Source organism: Penicillium nucicola, assembly GCF_028828085.1.
Source record: "Penicillium nucicola strain IBT 29836 chromosome Unknown utg000003l, whole genome shotgun sequence".
Classification (NCBI taxonomy): Eukaryota; Fungi; Ascomycota; class Eurotiomycetes; order Eurotiales; family Aspergillaceae; genus Penicillium; species Penicillium nucicola.
Genome location: NW_026643127.1, coordinates 2,778,566 through 2,797,573, shown reverse-complemented (window position 1 = coordinate 2,797,573; position 19,008 = coordinate 2,778,566). Strand labels below are relative to the sequence as shown.

The window sequence follows — 19,008 nt, the reverse complement described above, 5'->3', positions numbered from 1 at the left end:
ACGCATAGGAATCTGTAATGGGGCTAAAAGCTTGTCCGTCCCAGGAGAATTCAGCCCGTAGTTCTGCCGATGGTGGATCATTCGTTTCGCTTCCACCAACCGAAGCCCTAGTCTCACTCGGAATTAACGAACAACTACGGAGTACAGTACAAAAAAAGAGAAAAAGGAAAAAAGAAAAGAAAAAAAGATCGACTCCGCCAGTGTCGCGGGCCGGAAGAAACGGAGTAACAAAACGGGTCTGCACAGGGTGGATTAGGGGTCCCGTATTATATATGTCTGCCTATAATATGTGCTTTGCTCCACTATGGAGCCTCGCCAGACCCTGGAGCTTGGCTTCTTTCGCGTTTAGTATAATTAGTTCTGATAACCATATGCTTGGTCTCTTTTCTTTCTCTCATTTCTGGCCTTTTGATCCTTCTCTGCTTTCTTCCCACCGTGAACCCTACTTTTCTACTTTCCCCTCCTTATCTCGTCTTTTGATCAACGCGCAGAGCGCCTTTCCCTTTCCTCCTGAACTATTGCCTCTTACCCGGGTTGACAACCGGACGTCTTCTGCAACATCCCCAGCCCAGTTTGCAACTGCCGTTGAGGATTGTGTTCCCCACAGCAATTACAACTTTACAAGAAAAGCCAAGCAAAGGGAGATTCACCGGAGATTGTCAGATCTACCCATTTGCCAGACCATTCCGACTACTCTATCAACCACCTATACTTCGCCAGTGGCAACTCGGAACCCGGCTTTTACTCGAGTCACCGGGCTTCTGCTTAGGTCTGTAGGCGACTGCCGATTTAGGGTCTAATGTTGTCGACGTGTTACACGACCGAGAGGACAAACATCTTTCGAGAGCCGCTGGTGCGTTTGCTGTCGAGACGGGGAGATACTCTTTCTCTCCTCCCTTTTCTCTGTCTTAAGATCTGTGATCTCTCGAATTCTGTCGAGCCTCCAGAGCCCGGCAGAGCCGGTTGTCCAATCATTTAAACTAACCCATTGTGCCTTTTAGTATAGCTTTTCAGCCCCGTTGACCGCATATCGGGGCCTAGAGGAGATGTCCAGCTGCCGGACGAGTATTGTGTCCATTCTCAACAATGACGATAACCCGTCTTTTGCGGTCCGCTCCGCACCCCGACTCAGTCGGACTCAGACTTCACCATCCTACTATCTAGAGCAGCGACCCGCGCCCGTCAGCGACCAGCACGCCCGTCCCCATGCTGCATCCGAATCACCAGCAGCCTCACCGCGAGGCACACGACTCCCGTTTGCCCCAGTGAACGAAGCTGTCCAGCCTGTCTCGCCAGGCTCGTCCGACGGCTCCGCCTACGACTACATCACCAGTCAACCTTCAGCTTATCACCCGTATGCCCGGCAGGATCCGCGACGGGAACCCTACCGTTTCCCAACGCGCGGACCAGCAGCTCCTCGGACGCCGCCCGAAACGCGCTCCAGTACTTCAGAAACGACCTCTTCCCAGCCTGGAGCGGGTCGCGGTACAGGCCGAAAGAACAAGTATCCATGCCCCTACGCCGCTAGTCACGGCTGTGTTGCTACTTTCACCACCTCCGGCCATGCAGCCCGCCATGGCAAGAAGCATACCGGTGAAAAGAGCGTTCATTGCCCCATTTGCAACAAGGCGTTTACTCGGAAAGACAATATGAAGCAGCACATTCGCACCCACCGCACGCATTCGGATGAAATGCGTTCTACTTCCGAACCGGAAAATGATGCTCGCTGGGCTATGCCTCGTCCTGATTCGACATTTGCTTCGGCTTCACACCAGCGGAATCTCAGTCAACCCATGGAGGCTGTTACGAGGCCTCCTGCCGGTCCTTCAACGCATGCGCCTTCATAGGTCTATATCCATTTCTTTTTACTACCGACCACCCCCTCAAACCTCCTCATCTCTCTTATACGACCAATTTTTTATCCGACAGAGACAGTTCCTTGTGCCTGACTGCAGAGCAGTGTGCAGGCAATTTCCTGTCTACAAAATTTCCATTCAGGGCTCTCGAACATGCATTTTCAGCACTAGCGATCATCTGCATGACCCACCACCGGACGTTTCAAAATATCCGACGAAACGTCTCGGGTTACAACACATGTTTTGAATTCTTATGTTTCTTCTATCTTTCTATTTTTGTGTGTTTCTTTACCATTTACCATTTATCATTTACCTTTTTGTCCTTTTCCTTTGGGCACATTGTCTACCTGTTTTATATCCCTCCTGTACCATGTTCTGCTTGTTGTTAACGTTATGTGTGATGTGTTGAAATTTGCCTTTCTGGACTCGGTGCTCCAGCGTCACTTGTACCATCCTAGCTAGGATTCCCATGAATCGAATGATATGTGTGTAACCTGTTCCGGCTGTACTAGATGATATCCTTGATTTCGTGTTGGTCTGATTGTAAGCCACTGGGGTCCTGGGGAATGCGTACTACGCTGGGCACCTTTGACATAGATCAGCATGGAGAAAGAGCATGGAAAAGTTGGATTCTTGTTAGGTTCTAGGCTTAAAGTATTTTTAGGATAAGCTTAAGTATGCAATCCATAGTGGAGATGGTTCTATGGGCTATGAAAGTGGATGCCTGTTTGCCTTAGTGCCTTGGTGCCTGAACCCCCCCCCCCCCCCCCCCCCCCCAATGCCCGCCTGACCCGTGGAACCAATGTTTACTTTCAAGTATAACCCTCAAACCTGAAGACTCAAAAACTCCTTGCCTACTCTCATCCTCGGAGCGGTCAGTCACAATCAACGTGGAGTGCTGTCAAATTCCCTGATCTTTACCGAATGCGAGATGACGTCGGGGTCAATATGTGAAACGCAGTCGTGAAGCTCATTCGATGGGACAAGCATTTCCTTCGAACATTCCACCACTCCTGACAGCAAACCACACACGTCATATTGAAACAATACTTATATATAATCTAATAAGCTACTTCATCTTTTGTACTTCGTACTTTCTCATCTGTGAACCAAAGCCCATCTACACATCTATAACTCTCAGCCACTGCCAAGTCCTCCAGCCCCAAAAAATCGCCCATCTGAATCGACGTCACACCACCTGCCCCGCCAATATCTCTTAGCCCTACACCCTAATCCAGTCTCTTCTCTCTTCACCATATTCCTAGTGAGCAGTAGCAGCTCACATCTTTCGCCAACTCTTTTGATTTTCATTTTGTCGTTCCTTTTCATCGTCTGCCGTACCCATGGCGTACTATGAGGATCGCCGATACGCACCGCGCGACCGCTACAGCCGCCCAGCCACCTACGCTGATCCGTACGATGATCCGAGGGGTCGTTATGCAAGGAACGATCGCGAGTACAGCCGTCGAGTCAGCGATGACTCCATCGAGGAAGTGCAGCGCGACTACCCCCCAGACTCGGACTATGTCTACGAGCGCGCTTACACTTCCCGACGGCCCAGGACTTCGCGTCCCGTCCATGAAAACGTGCGACGGGCGTCCTCCGTCAGCGGTTACGGTCCTCACTACGATGATGCTTACTCTCGCTCGTCTCGTCCTCGTCGCTCTAGACATTATGAGGACAAACGTAAGTCTCCAAGCGGACGTGCATCTGGGAACCATTTTGCTGACTGTCTGACAAGGCTCTCGTCGCTCCAAGTACGAATCTGATTCTTCTCCAAGTCGCTCTCCGCCCCGTCACAGCCGTCGCAAGTCTTTCAGCGAGCAGGCCCTTGGCGCACTAGGCCTCGGCGGTGCTGCTGCTTCTGGTAGTCGTGGACGTTCCAAGTCCCGTCATCGCAACAGGTCCTATTCTCGATCGCCGTCTGATTCACGCAGCCGCAGTCGCCATCGTGGCAGTGGCCGCGGTGGACGGGATCGCAGTGAACAGCGTATCGCGCAGGCTGCTCGTGCTGCGTTGACTGCCGGTGCTATCGAAGCCTTCAAACAGCGCAAAGAGCCCGGCGAGTGGGCTGGTGCAAAGGGAAAGCGTATCCTTACTGCTGCTGTCGCTGCCGGTGGCACTGATGGTCTTGTCGATAAGGACCCCAACAAGCACGGCACTCGCCATGTGGTTGAATCTACCCTTGCTGGTCTTGCTGCTAGTCATTTCGTTGGCGGCGGATCACGCTCCCGCTCCCGCGGTCGAAACAGTCATGGCTCGGGTAGTGGTCTGAAGAACCTCGCTGCGAGTGGCGCCATTGCTGCTGCTGGAAAAGAAGTCTTTGATCGATTCTCTCGATCTCGGTCTCGTCCTCGTGGCCGGGCTGATTCCCACAGTGATGATGAGCGTGGCTCCCACAAGCGCAGCAAGAGTGTTTCGGAATACATCAGCAAGGGAATGGCCGCACTTGGCCTTGGAGAACAAGAGCGCAGCCGAGGCAGCCGAGACAGAAGAGAAAGAGACACCCATCGGGACCACAGAGATAACAGGGAGCGGCGTCATCGTCGCGACCGGCACGACGACTATTCCGATTCAGATGGTGACAGCGATTATTACAGCCGGGACTCGAGACGGGGCAGAGGCTCGAGAGATGTAGGTCGATACCGTTCTCTTGACGGAAGAAATCCCCCTTATGCACCCCTTAGCGCACCGCGCGGCGAGAATGAAGCCCGATCTAACGATCGCGGCCGACGCTCAAGCTCCGAGAGTGATTCTGACCTAGGCGACAGTTCTGATGAGAAGAAGCAACGCAAGAAGTTGAAGAGGGATATGCTATTGACCTCAGGCTTGGCCAGTGTGGCTACCATCCATGCTGCCCATGGTCTGTACGGTAGTATGGAGAAGCGGAAGAAGCGCATGCAACAGTTGAAGGAGGGAGAGATCACACCTGAGGAGGCCCGCAAACGCCGCATCAAAGCTAACTCTCTGGATGCTGTTAGCCTTGGACTTGCTGCCCTCGGTATCAAGGGCGCTTATGGTGAATGGAAGGAAGTCAACGAGAAGCGGAAGGAGAATCATACTTTCCAGGATGAGTGTGCCCACCGTCGTGTCAAGCGTGAGATGCGTCGCACTCGCAGTCAAGGCGGTGGTTCTCACCGAAAGAGCCGCTGGCCTGATGAGATTGAGTCTGCCCCATCGACCAACGACCTGCACGGTCGAACACCTGTTTATCATGATGACAATCCTTATGGGGTGACGGAGGCTCCGCAGATTTCTTATTAGTCTGCCATTCCTTATTCCTGGAAAATTTTTTGTTTGATTTATGATTTCCCCCTTCATGATTGATGAGACCATGCCATTATTCAATTTAATTTGTTCTTCGTGTTTCTCGGGGCTAGATTAGTCTGATCGGTCAATTCTTTCAGCGTTTGTGACGATCACAGCTCCACTTGATTGCCTGTACTGTGCCTCCAATTTCAACCATTGTCACACCAACACTTTCCCTGTTGGTCCCGTTGGGACCTTGTAAACTATTGAAATCATGCACATCTCATATGCACTGTGGGATGTAGGAGGTCGAGCTGGTCAGAGTCCGGCAGGTGATTGGACTCAGCAGCTGCCGATAACAGGATGACTCAGCGGGGGACCCCCGCTATCAGTCAGCCCACCACGGATCCTGAGAGGTACTGGTACCTGCACGTGCTAGTTTAATTGTACCACACACTCTGTACCAGTACTTGCCTTGGCGATCCTTCACTAGCGGAGAGTTTTCCCCTCCCTCCTTTTCTTCTCCCACTCTTCCTCTTTCCTCCATCCATTCCCTCCATACCCTTCTTCTTGGTTCGTTCATCCTATATAAAGCGGCTTGTTCCTCACTGACATTCTTCAGTTCTTTACATATCTTCATAATGGCTGCCCCCGCACAAAAGTTCAAGGTCGCTGACCTCGTACGTCCTCTCAATCCACTATCCACATTTTCCAATCATTGACCTCTTTTGACAGTCTCTCGCCGCCTTCGGTCGCCGCGAGATCGAGCTCTCCGAGGTTGAGATGCCCGGTCTCATGGCCATCCGTGAGAAGTACGGTGCTGACCAGCCCCTCGCTGGTGCCCGCATTGCTGGTTGTCTTCACATGAGTATGTGATCTGTCACAAAAACATTGAGCCTTTTCCTGACAATATTCCAGCCATCCAGACTGCCGTTCTCATCGAGACCCTCACCCACCTCGGTGCTGAGGTTACCTGGACTTCCTGCAACATCTTCTCCACCCAGGACCACGCCGCTGCCGCCATTGCTGCCGCTGGTGTCCCTGTGTAAGTTCAATGGTGCCAGTTTTTACTTTTGTGGACCCCTCCGCTGACCGCTTTTTTGTCTGCAGCTTCGCCTGGAAGGGTGAGACTGAGGAGGAGTACCAGTGGTGTCTCGACCAGCAGCTCCAGGCCTTCAAGGATGGCAAGAAGCTGAACCTCATCCTCGATGACGGTGGTGACCTCACCTCCCTCGTCCACACCAAGTACCCCGAGATGCTCGAGGACTGCTTCGGTGTCTCCGAGGAGACCACCACCGGTGTCCACCACCTCTACAAGATGCTCAAGGAGAACAAGCTCAAGGTTCCCGCCATCAACGTTAACGACTGTGTCACCAAGTCCAAGTTCGACAACCTTTACGGTTGCCGTGAGTCCCTCATCGACGGTATCAAGCGTGCCACCGATGTCATGATCGCTGGTAAGATTGCTGTCGTCGCCGGATACGGTGATGTCGGTAAGGGTTGTGCCCAGGCTCTCCACTCCATGGGTGCCCGTGTCATTGTCACCGAGGTCGACCCCATCAACGCCCTCCAGGCTGCCGTCCAGGGTTTCGAGGTTGACACCATGGAGGCTGCTGCCCCCATCGGTCAGATCTTCGTCACCACCACTGGCTGCCGTGACATCCTCGTCGGCTCTCACTTCGAGGCCATGCGCAATGACGCCATTGTCTGCAACATTGGTCACTTCGATATTGAGATCGACGTTGCCTGGCTCAAGGCCAACGCTCAGTCCGTCCAGAACATCAAGCCCCAGGTTGACCGCTACCAGCTGAACGGCAAGAACATCATCCTCCTCGCTGAGGGTCGTCTTGTCAACCTCGGCTGTGCCACCGGCCACTCTTCCTTCGTCATGTCTTGCTCCTTCTCCAACCAGGTCCTTGCCCAGATTGCTCTGTTCAAGGCCGAGGATGCCCAGTTCGGCAGCAAGTACATCGAGTTCGGTGCCGGCGGCCGCAAGCCCATTGGCGTCTACGTTCTGCCCAAGCAGCTCGACGAGCAGGTCGCTCGTTGCCACTTGGCCCACGTCAACGCCAAGCTCACCAAGCTCACCCCCGTCCAGGCTGAGTACCTCTCCCTCGACACCGAGGGTCCCTTCAAGAGCGAGATCTACCGCTACTAAGCTATTAATCCCTCTCTCTTTTCCAATTGCGTTCGATATTCAATGAGTTTCTTGGGATATAGACTTTCAACATGATTCGACGATGTTATGATTGGCATTCGAGTTCTCTATCAACTTAGAACTCAAAAGTGGTTGTCCTTCAACGGCATAAAAAGTGGCCTGCACCGGTGGTGTGTTTTCTAATGTTTTGTTTTGGCGTGGGATGACCTGGGATGGTCTTGCATTCAACACTGCGTACGGTGGGATTTGAACCTTGATACCTTATTCTGTGTGGGCCTCCATGGGCCGATTGTGACTGTGTAGACCTTCAACAATCGAAGCTATGCGTCAATATTTATTGTGCAGTACGTTGTAAAGCTGTATGTTTCTCGTAGGAAGTAAATCTACTCTCGAATCAACTTGACCAACGCATCCGCAGCGAGAACCGCAAACCCAGGATCATTGATCGCGCGAGAATCTCTCACCACCTCAATCCCGCTCCCCTTCAACTCATCCTCCAACGTCGAAAACAAAACCTCATCAACCTCGGGATCCCAAAAGGGCCCCCCAGGCACATCAATCATACTCACACCCCCAACCGGCAAGACCACCTTCGTCTTACCAGTCCCCTTCCCCATCAAATTTCGCGCAATCACCTTTCCAATCTGAACACATTCCTCCTTCGTAGTCCGCATCAGCGTAACAGTCTCATTATGCTCATGAAACAGCCTCCCCTTCCCCGTTTCGCCCCGGAAAGAAGCAGGAACACTCCCAATTCCACCAAAATTCACCATATCACACGCCCCAACACTAACAACCCGAGGAATGCCCGCCGCAGTCGCTGCACACAACCTCTCAGGCCCAGCACTCAAAACCCCCCCAACAACCTCATCCGCAATCTCCGTCGTCGTCAAATCAAGCACCGCATCAATACGCCCTTCCCGAATCAACCGCTCCATCGCCCTCCCCCCAGACCCAGTAGCATGAAAAACATAAACCTCACACCCAGCCAAAACAGACTCCAAATATTCCCTGGCGCGCGTCACCGCCGGCGTCGTCACCCCAAACATCGAAATAGCAACTTGAACAGCCCCCTCCCCTTGCACCTCCCCCTCTCGCCCAACGTCACCAGTAGAACGAAGCAAAAACCGCCCCGCCATGCCCCCAATCCCGCCCGCTGTATTCTCCAACACGCCCTCGAGAACCCGGTTCCTGCCTGCTATGTCGACGACACTGTACATCATACAGATGTCTGTTTCGCCGATGTAAGGCGCCACGTCACCGGATGCCATGGTCGAGACCATCATCTTGGGGAATCCGATGGGTAGTGCGTCGCGCATCACGGCGCTTGCAAGGGCTGTGCCGCATGAGCCGCCTATTGCGAGGATGCCGTGGATGGAGGCTGTTTCGAAGAGGGTTTTTGTGAAGGTTGTTGCGTGGGGGGTTAGGGTTTTTATGTATTCTGCTCTTGGGAGGGTGGAGATATCTGTATCTGGGGGTTGGGTTTGAGTTGCGGTGAGCAGGTCTTGTTGGGTTGTTGTTATTGAACTGTGAGCTGTTTGGGTGCGGCCGATGTCTAGAAGGTGGACTTTGAGGTGTTGGTTTGTTGTTGGGTCGGTTTGGGATTCTATGGCTGCTTTTGTGTAGAGCAGTTCTGGGAGTTTGGTGTCGCAGGTTCCTAGGAGGAGGATTGTTGGGGGTGTTGGAGTTGAAGGCATTGTGAATTGCCGTGGGAGATTATAGGTTGCTCCAGGGGGTGTTAATGGATTGGAGTTGGAGTGAAGTAAAGAGTTGAAGCTGAGGGGTGTCGGTGTGGGGTAAGTGGCGTCACTGTATACAATGTTGTTGACTTGGGATTTGACTCGTCTTTGCGCTTGAACTTGGACTTGGAATTATGTAGATCTTGTTTTTGGCCTTGAATTTGATCTAAGCATGGTATCAAAATGTAGGAAAATTGGGCTTTTATATTCTAGCTCATTGTCCCATCTTCATACCACCATTAGCACAAACAACACTGCCAGTACACCAAAGTCCATCAGGCGTGCAAAGCATGCCAACAACACCAGCAACCTCAGAAGTAAAGGCCGGTCTGCGCCCACCCATCTTCTCCTGAATAAGACGCTTTTGCTCATCTGTCAAGCGAGCCATTGTATCCTCATTATTAAGATCCAACTTGCTCAGCGGTGTGTTATCCTGATATCCCTGGATATCCTTCCAGAACTGATCTCCAGTGGCAAAGTACATATCGCCAATAACAGGACCAGGGTTGACTGCATTGACAGTAGCACGGTCCGCAAGCTCACGAGCCCAGGTACGAGTCATAGCCTCAATCGCAGCCTTGGTTCCACCGTAAATGGACTGGCCGACGAATCCCAGCGAGGATGAAACACTGGAGATGTTGACAATGCGGCCACTGCGATCGGTGGGGAGGTAGGGACTGCAGGCCTGTGTGAGGAGGAGTGGGGCCAGGACGTTGATGGAGTACTGCCAGTGGAAGTGCTCGGCCTCGATGGGGCCCTTGTTGGCGTCGTTTAGGTTGCGGTCGGATGAGACACCGGCGTTGTTGACCAGAATGTCGATCTGGAGCTTGCCATCTTTACTAAAGTGTTGCTGGGCGGCTGCAATAATTGGCGTCACTGCTTCGGCGGCCTTGCTGAGATCGGCTTGCACGCTCTCGCACTTGATACCGTGGGTTGAGGTGAGGGAGGAGCAGAGTGCTTCGGTGGGGGCGCGCGAAGACTCGGATGTGAAGTTGAGGAGGAGGTTGCAGCCCTTTGCAGCTAGGTTGCGAGCAATTGCTTCGCCAATTCCTGCCAGCGTGTTAGTCTCTGCTTTTCCTAATGCGGGGAAGGGCACTTTACCCCGCGATCCGCCAGTGACGATGCCGAATTTGCCTTCCAAGACGCGGGCCATGTTGATGTTATACAGAAGCAGAAGTGAATACTAGAGAAGAGTAAAGAAAAAGAATGGGACCGTTGAGCTTCTTGTATTGACAGCATTTAGCCGAGAGACGAAAGGTATGGGGAAACTGCGGAGGGAAATTGCCCGATTGGGACGGACCGGGGCAACGGCTAATTACTTCGGCCCGACACTCTCAACTTCTTGAATTCCGCCGCGTTCTCCTTGATGGCAACCTCCACCGGCAATCGCTCCATACTACTCGCTCCAAAGAACCCATGCACGCCCTGGGTCCGCGAAAGCACATACTCTGCATCTGCTGGGCGCGCAATGGGTCCGCCATGACACAAGACCAGAATCTCGGGGTTAACTCCAGCCGCCGCATCGCGGATCTCCTGCACAAACCCCACACAATCCTCTAGTGAGCGTCCGCTCAGGGCCCCGATCGCACCAGAGGTAGTCAGGCCCGCGTGGGCGACTACCACATCGGCACCCGCTCGCGCCATCTTGACTGCGTCCTCGGCGTTGAACACGTACGGCGTGGTGACCAGGCCGAGTTGGTGCGCGGTCGCGATCATCTCCACCTCCTTGTCGTAGCCCATCCCCGTCTCTTCTAGATTCAATCGAAATTGGCCATCGATGAGGCCCACTGTGGGGAAGTTCTGTACGCCGACGAAGCCAATGCGCTGTAATTCGGTGAGGAATTGGGGCATTGAGCGGAAGGGGTCGGTGCCGCAGACGCCGGCGAGGACGGGCGTATGCTCCACCACTGGAAGGACCTCGCTGGCCTGGGTTGTTTTGTTAGTTGTAGACTCTGATCACTGAGGCTGGGTTGGTTGTAACATACCATCTCGACAACAACTTTATTAGCATCCGAGTATGGCATCAGACCGGCTAAAGAACCGCGTCCTGCCATGCGGAATCGTCCCGAGTTGTAGATCAGAATCAGATCAGCGCCGCCTTGTTCAACGGCTTTGGCTGACAGGCCGATCCCTGGGGTTTGAGGGTTAGACTTTGAATCTCGTGGTCGGTTGCTTGGTGGATACCTGCACCAGCTCCAACAATGATGGAGCCATCGTCGACGGTCTTGCGAAGTCGGGCCAGGACTTCCTCGCGAGTAGTTGGTTGTGGCATAATGACTTATATACGAATGATTTGGACTTCGAATGTCCAGAATTGAGGGTTGAATTCGAGGTGTAGCTGCCCCTCATTGCCCCACGAATTACCTCATCTTGCATATTCTACATAGCGTCCATACAGCTAAGCATTCTGAGAAAGGGACCACGCTAGACAAATTTCTTCACATTCTGGTATATAGTGGATGCGGTTGCTGATGAGAAAAGATTTGATTTCACCTGGTGCGCTGCGTCCGGGTCTGACATCGTACCTCGGGGCTCATACTCCGGTGGCTAAGTTGACCGCTAAGAGACACTGAGATAAATTCGTCTCTGGTGAAAGTCCTGACATTTTTCAAGTTTCATCCCATTTGACAAGGAGATAATATAAGCAGGGTCCAATGCCTCGTAGAGAATTGTAATTCGAGTCCTGGTTCCAGCATCCAGTGAAACGAAACACAGAGGTAGTCTGGCCTCCTATTCTGAAGATGAAAAGGATTTTCTGAATGAAGCCTACTATAATAAAGAAAAACCCCTTGCTTTCGTCTCATCATCATTCTATTCCTGTAATCCCCCGCAAAATCCAGCCCCATTCAGGCTAGTCAACGAGTTTCTTGAGATTGCGGGGTATGATCCCCCGAAAGGCCGAGCGCGACTTAACGCGATCATCATTATTTGACGTGTTAGTTTTACATCTCATCATTGTGAGCTATTCTCATCTCGTTCAAAGTTGAGGTCAAGTGGAATGGTCTGGGGAACCCATGGCTTGATTGCCAAGAACAAGATACACTCCGATTTGGAGAAATTGGAGAAGATCTTCTTCCACGTCATACCTAGAGACAAATTATATCAGTTGCACACCTTTCAACCTTTCCTCCTCCCAATCGCTCAGGCCAACTACAGTAAATATTTGATCAAAATGTCTCCAACCACCATGAAGGCCATCCAAATCCGGCAATACAATGAGCCCTACCAAGTATCCGAAGTGCCCGTTCCAAAACCAAAGCCTCATCAAGTTCTGGTACGCATAAAGGCTGCCGGATTCTGTCACACAGATCTCATGGCACTCAACAATGAATTTAACTCCCCTTTGCCATTTATTGGGTCGCACGAGCCTGCTGGTATTATCGAAGAGGTAGGCTCGGATGTGAAGGATTTCCGTCGGGGAGATAGGGTTGGTTGTATCAATTTTGATAGTGTCTGTGGTAAGTACGAGGCTTGTTACTATTACTGTATGCGGGATGTTAATGTTTGCTTTCAGGAGAATGCGCGGATTGCAAGGCTGGTCTGCCTATCTACTGCGACGCCCCTCTAATGAAGGGGTTGACGACCGACGGGGGCTGGGCTGAATATATGGTTGCGTGAGTGTTGAGGTCGAAAAGAAATCAGTCAACCCAGTCACTGACACTTCTGATCTTATATAGAGATGCCCGCTTCATTGTGAAGATACCCGATGAAATGGAATTCAAGGTAGCAGCTCCATTAATGTGCGCCGGCATTAGTATCTATGGAGGCATTGTTCGAGCAAATGTCCCAAGAGGCGGCTCGATTGGTATCGTTGGTATCGGGGGACTTGGTCATATTGGAACACAAATCGCAAAGTCCATGGTAAGTGGGAATTGTCATTGAAAAAGTAAAGCTATTGCTAATTCGAGGTTTAGGGCTACAAAGTCGCAGCTATTGATGTCAAACAATCTGCATTGGACGCCGTCTCAGCTTACGAGTATAAGCCCGATGCCCTCATTTTGGCCACTGATCCGATCGAGAAATCCATGGCATCTATCGATAAGATCATTTCTTCCAATTACCGTGGACTTGATGCCACTGTACTTGCAACTGATAGCCCTCCTGCATTCGAGCTGGCGGCAGCTCTCACTAGGAAGCATGGGACTATGGTTCTTTTGGGACAACCAGAGAAGGGGATCACAATGTCGTATAACACGACCATTTACAAGGATATTACATTGGTCGGATCCTTGGTCGCTGATACCGCTCAAGCACAGGAGCTTGTTGCCTTATTTGATGAAAAGAAGCTGCATGTTGAGGTCAAAGAGTGGAGGTTGGAGGAGGCAGAAAAGATGAAACAAGACTATCTTTCCGGAGCTGGAAACGGAAAGAATGTGGTTATCATTGATTAGGAGAGTAGAGGAGATAGAAATACAAATATGCATACTCTCTGCAACACAGTGTCGTACCAGACCCGAAGGCACAAACACAACCCCTCTATGACATTCTTGGCATCATGGGGCTTTCAAAATGTAACCAATCATGAAGCTAAACGACCAGGCTTAGTTCGACGCGGAAACTAAATTCCCCTTCCAAATCAAGGGTTCAGCTAATCGGTTGAATGTCGGGTGATTATATTGGTCGCCAGTCATTATATAGGCTTGATTTTCGGCTTGTTCTCGTTTTTTTTTTTTTTCATTTGCCCAGTCCAAATTTAGATTCCTAATCCATGTAATCGGTCCTGGAGCCCATTACGCCAGTCCTACCTTTGCGTCACGGACCGGGGAGGGGAACGGGATGTAGGCTTTGGACATAATCACAACCCTATTTCCTGTTACCTCCTGAAAACTTTTCTTTCCTTTCCTTTCTTTCTTTCTACCTGGATATTATTCCACAATCTCATAACATAATATTTGCGCATAATAATTTCCAATGTCGCCTATCAAAGTTGGAATTGTCGGGTATGGCTTTGCCGCCAAGAACTTCCATATTCCTTTCATCAGCGCTGTCCCAGAGTACGAGATTGTTGCAATCTTACAAAGGACTGCAGCGCCAGAAGACCCTGCATCTTCTCCCAGTGGTTCGCACTGCACAGTTGATCTCCCAGCCGTCAAACATTACAGGCTCGCCGATGAATTCTTTGCCGATCTGGAAATTCAACTTGTTGTTGTCGCAACTCATCTCGACACACATGCCATGTTCGCAGAGAAGGCAATAGATGCCGGAAAGCATGGTAATTTGATCTATCTTCAGAGGCTACAATAAACTGCCGCTGACTCTACTTGGCGCACTAGTGATCGTTGACAAGCCATTCGCAAGCTCAGCCGAAGAGGCAGACAAGGCCATCCAACTTGCTGATCAAAAGGGCGTTATCGTGACTTGTTTCCAGAACAGAAGATGGGTATGACCAAAAACCTCATTGAACTCTTTGTCACAGACTGACGAGATTTCTGTGCTCTAGGACGGCGATTTCCAGACTCTGAAAAAGCTCATGAAGGAAAATGCCTTGGGCGAAATTAACGAGGCCGAAATCCATTACGACTTCGAGTCCCCGTCCTGGTTATCTTTGATGTCAGAAAAGGAGTACACGCCAGGTGCTGGAATGGCGTTTGGCTTGGGTGAGAATTGCAACATCATTACTCTTGGAACATGCTAAGAGGAGGATTCCACAGGAACACACAGCCTAGACCAGGCTTTGGTTTTATTCGGACGCCCAAGCTCCATCACAGGGTTTTTCCGTGCTCAACGCGGTATTGACAGCGAAGTCGAGGACTCTTTCACCATTATATTGCAATATACCGGCACGCAACAGGATCTAATCGTTACGGTCAAAACATCCGTGACAACTCCCATGGCTCAACAACTCAAACTACTAGTGCGGGGGACAAAGGGATCTTTCTTGAAATTCCAGGAAAGAAGCACTTGTCCTCAAGAAGAAGCTATTGCAGCAGGCAAAAAACCTCTTGATGCTATGTTTGGGGCAGAACCGGAATACCTCAATGGGTTACTCACTACGATTGAGGAATTCGATAGCACAGTTCAAAGTTTCGACTCAAAGGTCAACAAGTTCGTTGGTAGGTACCCAACAGTCACAGGGCGGTGGCTAGGTCTCTATGAGAATCTTGCGGATGCTATTCAAGGGAAGGCTGAATTGGTTGTAAAGGCGACCGAATCCAGAGATGTCCTTCGGGTTATTGAACTTGCAAGAGAGTCACATGAGCGAGGGATGACAGTTCCCTGGAGTTGAAAGATTCATTGATCAATTCAATTACTTCAGAGATGCCAATTAGTTCTGTATTGTGCTACATACATGTACTACACCAAGATGTCTAGAAGAAATGGATGTATGTCTTGTTGGATTGGGTGTGTTGCGTCATTATAAGATCATTCATATCTTCGCCACTTATCTCCGCGCATTACCTGAAATTTTGATTTTGCATCCAATGAATACCTTCTCATTAGTTGTTATTATTCTAAACTGTGAGAGTTAAGAGCATTCCCTGAAAAATGGTTTTAAAAATGGTTGAGGTGAAGATCCATAGATGTTTTCCGCGGTGAGTTTAGTTGTACTTGGTGGATTTTATACGCGACTGGGAATCTTGGACAAGTCAATTACGTCCAGATTTCAGAATTTGAAGAAAGTTCAATAGAACACTTCGATTAAAATGGTCGAGAAGAATGGCAAGTCCCAAAACCTGATAAAACAGATGAACTCCTTTAGGGTTATTCTTTAGCGCTGACGACGTCACTTATACGCAATCAGCGAATATATATAAGCAGTTGCTCCTGGTCGTTGAAGATGAAGTGAATTACACCATCAAGCATCATAATTCAGTATGTCTAACAGTCGCAAAGGTACCATTGTCTCTTCCAATTCTTCAATTAAGACATTAGTCAGATCTAATCGCGTATTCAGACAACCAAGGCACAGGCTCTCATCCAAGCTCTGTACAAGATCATGGTCATGGTGGTGCTTGCAAAGGCACTGCTGGTCCTCACAATAGCAATATCGTCAACAAGGTTGACTCCAGGTTAGATTCGGACCAAGGTCGCCAGAACGTATCTTCCAGCACTGCATATATGCCTCAAGCTGGAAAACCTGCAGGAATCTACGACCCCAATGCAGATAAGCCTGACCAGCGGGTAGATACAGATCCTGATGCCCGTCGCCGTGAGGACGTCGCTGGCAGCAGCCGCTTCTATCCACAGGCAGGAAAGCCTGCAGGTAACTCGTCACTCTAACAGAAACTGAGCTTGTATCTATGATAAGGACGTGAATTTCTTACTTTTTGTATCTATTTCTCATGAAAGTGACAAAAGCAATCTCAATTTGTAACATATTTATCAATAATCTGGTTCTCATGAAGTCGAGAGCTTTCCACAGACCTCGTCGGATCATCGTGAATTTTGCACTCGATGTGACATTGTGTGGTCGGCTTATTCCAGCCTGTAAGGCAGACTAGAGTGAGGTCAAATATGCCATTACGGTAATCTTGTATACGGGATAATTAATCATAAGAATGATCTCGCTGGAAAATTTAACATCTAAACTGCTGGAAGCTTTCTTTGTCGCTTTCTCATTTATATTCACCATAGACTACTTTGTACATAGCATTTTACGTCGATTAATAAGGAATGACCGCGTAAACAGACTGAAAGATATCTATTCCAAGAAAAATAATCTCACTAGTAGACATATCGGAAGCTCTGGTTCTTGAAGTCCGTAATATCCAGCAATTGAGACCCGGGCTGTCGAACCACATCTTTCTCTTGCGGTTGAGATCCTACATCTAACATCGCCTTCTTGTCACGTTGACTGTTTGTCCATTGAAGGTAGAACAAGAGAAGGAAGCAATCGAGCACGCAGATCACCAAACAGATGATAATTGCAAGGAAGCCACTCTAAGTTCTTATTAGACAGAAAAGCCAATTCAAAGCCTTGGAGCCATACCTGGTATTTCGGTGCTTCTCTCGCGAAGAAGAGTTGTGGACCAACGATGTTGCCAGTACAGTACAAAATGAAATAGATTGCACTAACAGTTGCTTTCTTGGTGAATCCAGCAACATTGGAACTGATCATAGCCATGGAGATGGGCATTGCCGCAGAATAAATTCCCATTAGAATGAGACCGGCATATCGGGAGCCAACTGGCTTGGTCGCGTATACGAGTGCACTTCCTACGATACTGCGCATTACGTCAGTGCATACTCACGGTGTAAAAGTACAGATTTTTTCGCCGATGAATTTACCTGATGACATTGCATGCAGCCATGACAAGACAGCGGGACTTTGCAATCTTTGACGATATAATTCCGCTGTGTGAGATCGTTAGCATGATTCTCGGTGATATCCACGCAGCACCTTACGATGAGAGAACAAAGATAAACACAACAAAGCCGCCGGGGATACCAAGCAAGAGAGTGTGGAAAGTGGAAAAGCCGAATCCTTGCAAGACCAATCCGTTAAACTGTCTTTTCTTTAGTAGGTCATCTTTGGATTTTGAATAGTAGGCTCACGGTTGTAAATCCGCCGTTTGGAATATTGGCCGCTAAAATCAAAACCGCAAGAATCCATGTTTTGGGGTCGATAAACGCCTCTAGAATTTGAGGACCGTCAATATTTGATGTCTTGTAGCCGGTTTGGTTAGCTTTCAGACGTTCCATTGCAATGAGCTTTTCTTCCTCTGTGAGGAAGCTGGCAGTGGTTGGTGAATCGGGAAGTCGGAACAGCATCACAATTCCCCAAAGGAATGTCACGAGTCCGAAAATGATAAATAGCCACTAAATAAAAGGTAAGAATAAATTTTGGCTGTCAAAGATGTAAAGTTTTTTACCTGCCATGCTCGGAGAGACCCTTTAATTTGCAAAATCCCAACCGCAATCAAATTGCCAAAGATGAGAGAAATGGAGTTGCCACAGAACCAAATACCATGACGAAGTGGCTGCTCCGATGTCCTGTACCACAGCGACGTAATCAGAGTGAACCCTGGTGAGAGACTGGCTTCTGCGCATCCAAGGAAGAAGCGAACTATCATGATACCCTTGAAATCTGTGCATGCAGCATGACAAGCTAGGACAACGGCCCAAAGCATACTTTGGTCATGTCAGAAGGAGAAACCATGAAATATTGGGAGTCTTGTAGAACGTACAAACTGACTGCAAGATATTTCCCGAGCGGGAATTTCACCATTAAAAGAGATGCGGGATATCTGCCTCATGGTAAGCATGAGAAGGTGCTGTTGTGCCGAGCAAATCATAACTCACGAGAAGAACAAGTATCCAAAGTAGAATATGCTCGACGACCAATTGTATTGAGCACCTACGAGATGCAAATCCTCCCGAATACCCATGAGCGCTGTGTATCCTAAGGCTTGTTTGTCGAGAAAGGCAAGCATGTATGCGAAAACCATGATTGGAAGAATCCTAGAAGAATGCGCCTGGTCAGCTTTTGCTTGAAAGAAGATGCACTGTCAAATTTACTTACATCAGATCAATCTTCCGAACCAATTTCTTCTCTGCGGCAGCAGAGTATTGGAATGAAGATTCCAGTGCTCCATTATCGAGACTCTGTTGATCAATCTCGCTATCAGCTTGGAGAGCTTGTTTCTTGCTTGATAGAGCTGCCATCACTAAAGCTAGTATCGATGACAGATGGAAATATGATAATGAGCATGAAAGAGGTCTTATTAGTTTTAGTATTTATATGGTACATTGATCTTGACTGTGCTGTCGTTCGGAGACAGACTTATCCCCGCAATATCAGAAGCCCAGATAGCAGAGGACCGGGACTTATCTTGGCTGATATACTCATTGGCTGTGTCGGCAAGGCTAGAAGAGACTTGGCAGGATGGAAGCTGTGGCAAAGATAGAAGAAAGTCCAGCTTTAGCTTTGGACCACGATGGAGAGTCTGTTATTGGTCTGACTTTTGCTTGAGCCTATTTTCCCCGGATAAGGCCAGTGGGTCTTGATAGTTTTAAGGGTAAGTTAGATCACTCGTCACAAGACTGAGTCCTAACAGCTGTAGGC

General features: G+C 49.6%; 10 protein-coding genes across 10 annotated transcripts; 6 read left to right on the top strand and 4 right to left on the bottom strand.

Annotated features, from left to right (window-relative positions):
- Positions 1–1,046: 1,046 nt before the first annotated feature.
- On the top strand, positions 1,047–1,847 carry N7511_004628 (C2H2-type zinc finger protein; the record flags this gene model as incomplete). The annotated part of the gene is made up of 1 exon (XM_057127053.1): positions 1,047–1,847. One exon carries the CDS (start codon positions 1,047–1,049, stop codon positions 1,845–1,847), a length of 801 nt encoding a protein of 266 aa, XP_056985943.1.
- A 1,352-nt stretch (positions 1,848–3,199) lies between these two features.
- On the top strand, positions 3,200–5,120 carry N7511_004627 (uncharacterized protein; the record flags this gene model as incomplete). Its single annotated transcript, XM_057127052.1, has 2 exons — positions 3,200–3,542; positions 3,598–5,120. The coding sequence occupies 2 exons, from the start codon at positions 3,200–3,202 to the stop codon at positions 5,118–5,120; spliced, it is 1,866 nt and encodes a 621-aa protein (XP_056985942.1).
- A 626-nt stretch (positions 5,121–5,746) lies between these two features.
- On the top strand, positions 5,747–7,263 carry N7511_004626 (adenosylhomocysteinase; the record flags this gene model as incomplete). Its single annotated transcript, XM_057127051.1, has 4 exons — positions 5,747–5,785; positions 5,841–5,973; positions 6,024–6,150; positions 6,216–7,263. The coding sequence occupies 4 exons, from the start codon at positions 5,747–5,749 to the stop codon at positions 7,261–7,263; spliced, it is 1,347 nt and encodes a 448-aa protein (XP_056985941.1).
- Positions 7,264–7,646: 383 nt separating this feature from the next.
- Positions 7,647–8,960, bottom strand: N7511_004625 (Tm-1-like ATP-binding domain-containing protein; the record flags this gene model as incomplete). The annotated part of the gene is made up of 1 exon (XM_057127050.1): positions 7,647–8,960. The coding sequence occupies one exon, from the start codon at positions 8,958–8,960 to the stop codon at positions 7,647–7,649; it is 1,314 nt and encodes a 437-aa protein (XP_056985940.1).
- Positions 8,961–9,216: 256 nt separating this feature from the next.
- On the bottom strand, positions 9,217–10,155 carry N7511_004624 (SDR family NAD(P)-dependent oxidoreductase; the record flags this gene model as incomplete). Its single annotated transcript, XM_057127049.1, has 1 exon — positions 9,217–10,155. The coding sequence occupies one exon, from the start codon at positions 10,153–10,155 to the stop codon at positions 9,217–9,219; it is 939 nt and encodes a 312-aa protein (XP_056985939.1).
- A 158-nt stretch (positions 10,156–10,313) lies between these two features.
- N7511_004623 (TIM-barrel enzyme family protein) lies at positions 10,314–11,274 on the bottom strand (the record flags this gene model as incomplete). The annotated part of the gene is made up of 3 exons (XM_057127048.1): positions 10,314–10,928; positions 10,988–11,133; positions 11,187–11,274. 3 exons carry the CDS (start codon positions 11,272–11,274, stop codon positions 10,314–10,316), a joined length of 849 nt encoding a protein of 282 aa, XP_056985938.1.
- A 900-nt stretch (positions 11,275–12,174) lies between these two features.
- Positions 12,175–13,393, top strand: N7511_004622 (zinc-dependent alcohol dehydrogenase; the record flags this gene model as incomplete). The annotated part of the gene is made up of 4 exons (XM_057127047.1): positions 12,175–12,460; positions 12,517–12,616; positions 12,680–12,863; positions 12,917–13,393. The coding sequence occupies 4 exons, from the start codon at positions 12,175–12,177 to the stop codon at positions 13,391–13,393; spliced, it is 1,047 nt and encodes a 348-aa protein (XP_056985937.1).
- A 520-nt stretch (positions 13,394–13,913) lies between these two features.
- N7511_004621 (oxidoreductase) lies at positions 13,914–15,228 on the top strand (the record flags this gene model as incomplete). Its single annotated transcript, XM_057127046.1, has 4 exons — positions 13,914–14,214; positions 14,276–14,382; positions 14,443–14,599; positions 14,654–15,228. The coding sequence occupies 4 exons, from the start codon at positions 13,914–13,916 to the stop codon at positions 15,226–15,228; spliced, it is 1,140 nt and encodes a 379-aa protein (XP_056985936.1).
- Positions 15,229–15,646: 418 nt separating this feature from the next.
- Positions 15,647–16,223, top strand: N7511_004620 (uncharacterized protein; the record flags this gene model as incomplete). The annotated part of the gene is made up of 3 exons (XM_057127045.1): positions 15,647–15,703; positions 15,762–15,815; positions 15,876–16,223. The coding sequence occupies 3 exons, from the start codon at positions 15,647–15,649 to the stop codon at positions 16,221–16,223; spliced, it is 459 nt and encodes a 152-aa protein (XP_056985935.1).
- Positions 16,224–16,667: 444 nt separating this feature from the next.
- N7511_004619 (allantoate permease family MFS transporter) lies at positions 16,668–18,608 on the bottom strand (the record flags this gene model as incomplete). The annotated part of the gene is made up of 9 exons (XM_057127044.1): positions 16,668–16,883; positions 16,933–17,167; positions 17,232–17,297; positions 17,349–17,449; positions 17,499–17,762; positions 17,816–18,074; positions 18,131–18,190; positions 18,246–18,404; positions 18,466–18,608. 9 exons carry the CDS (start codon positions 18,606–18,608, stop codon positions 16,668–16,670), a joined length of 1,503 nt encoding a protein of 500 aa, XP_056985934.1.
- Between the last annotated feature and the right edge of the window lie 400 nt (positions 18,609–19,008).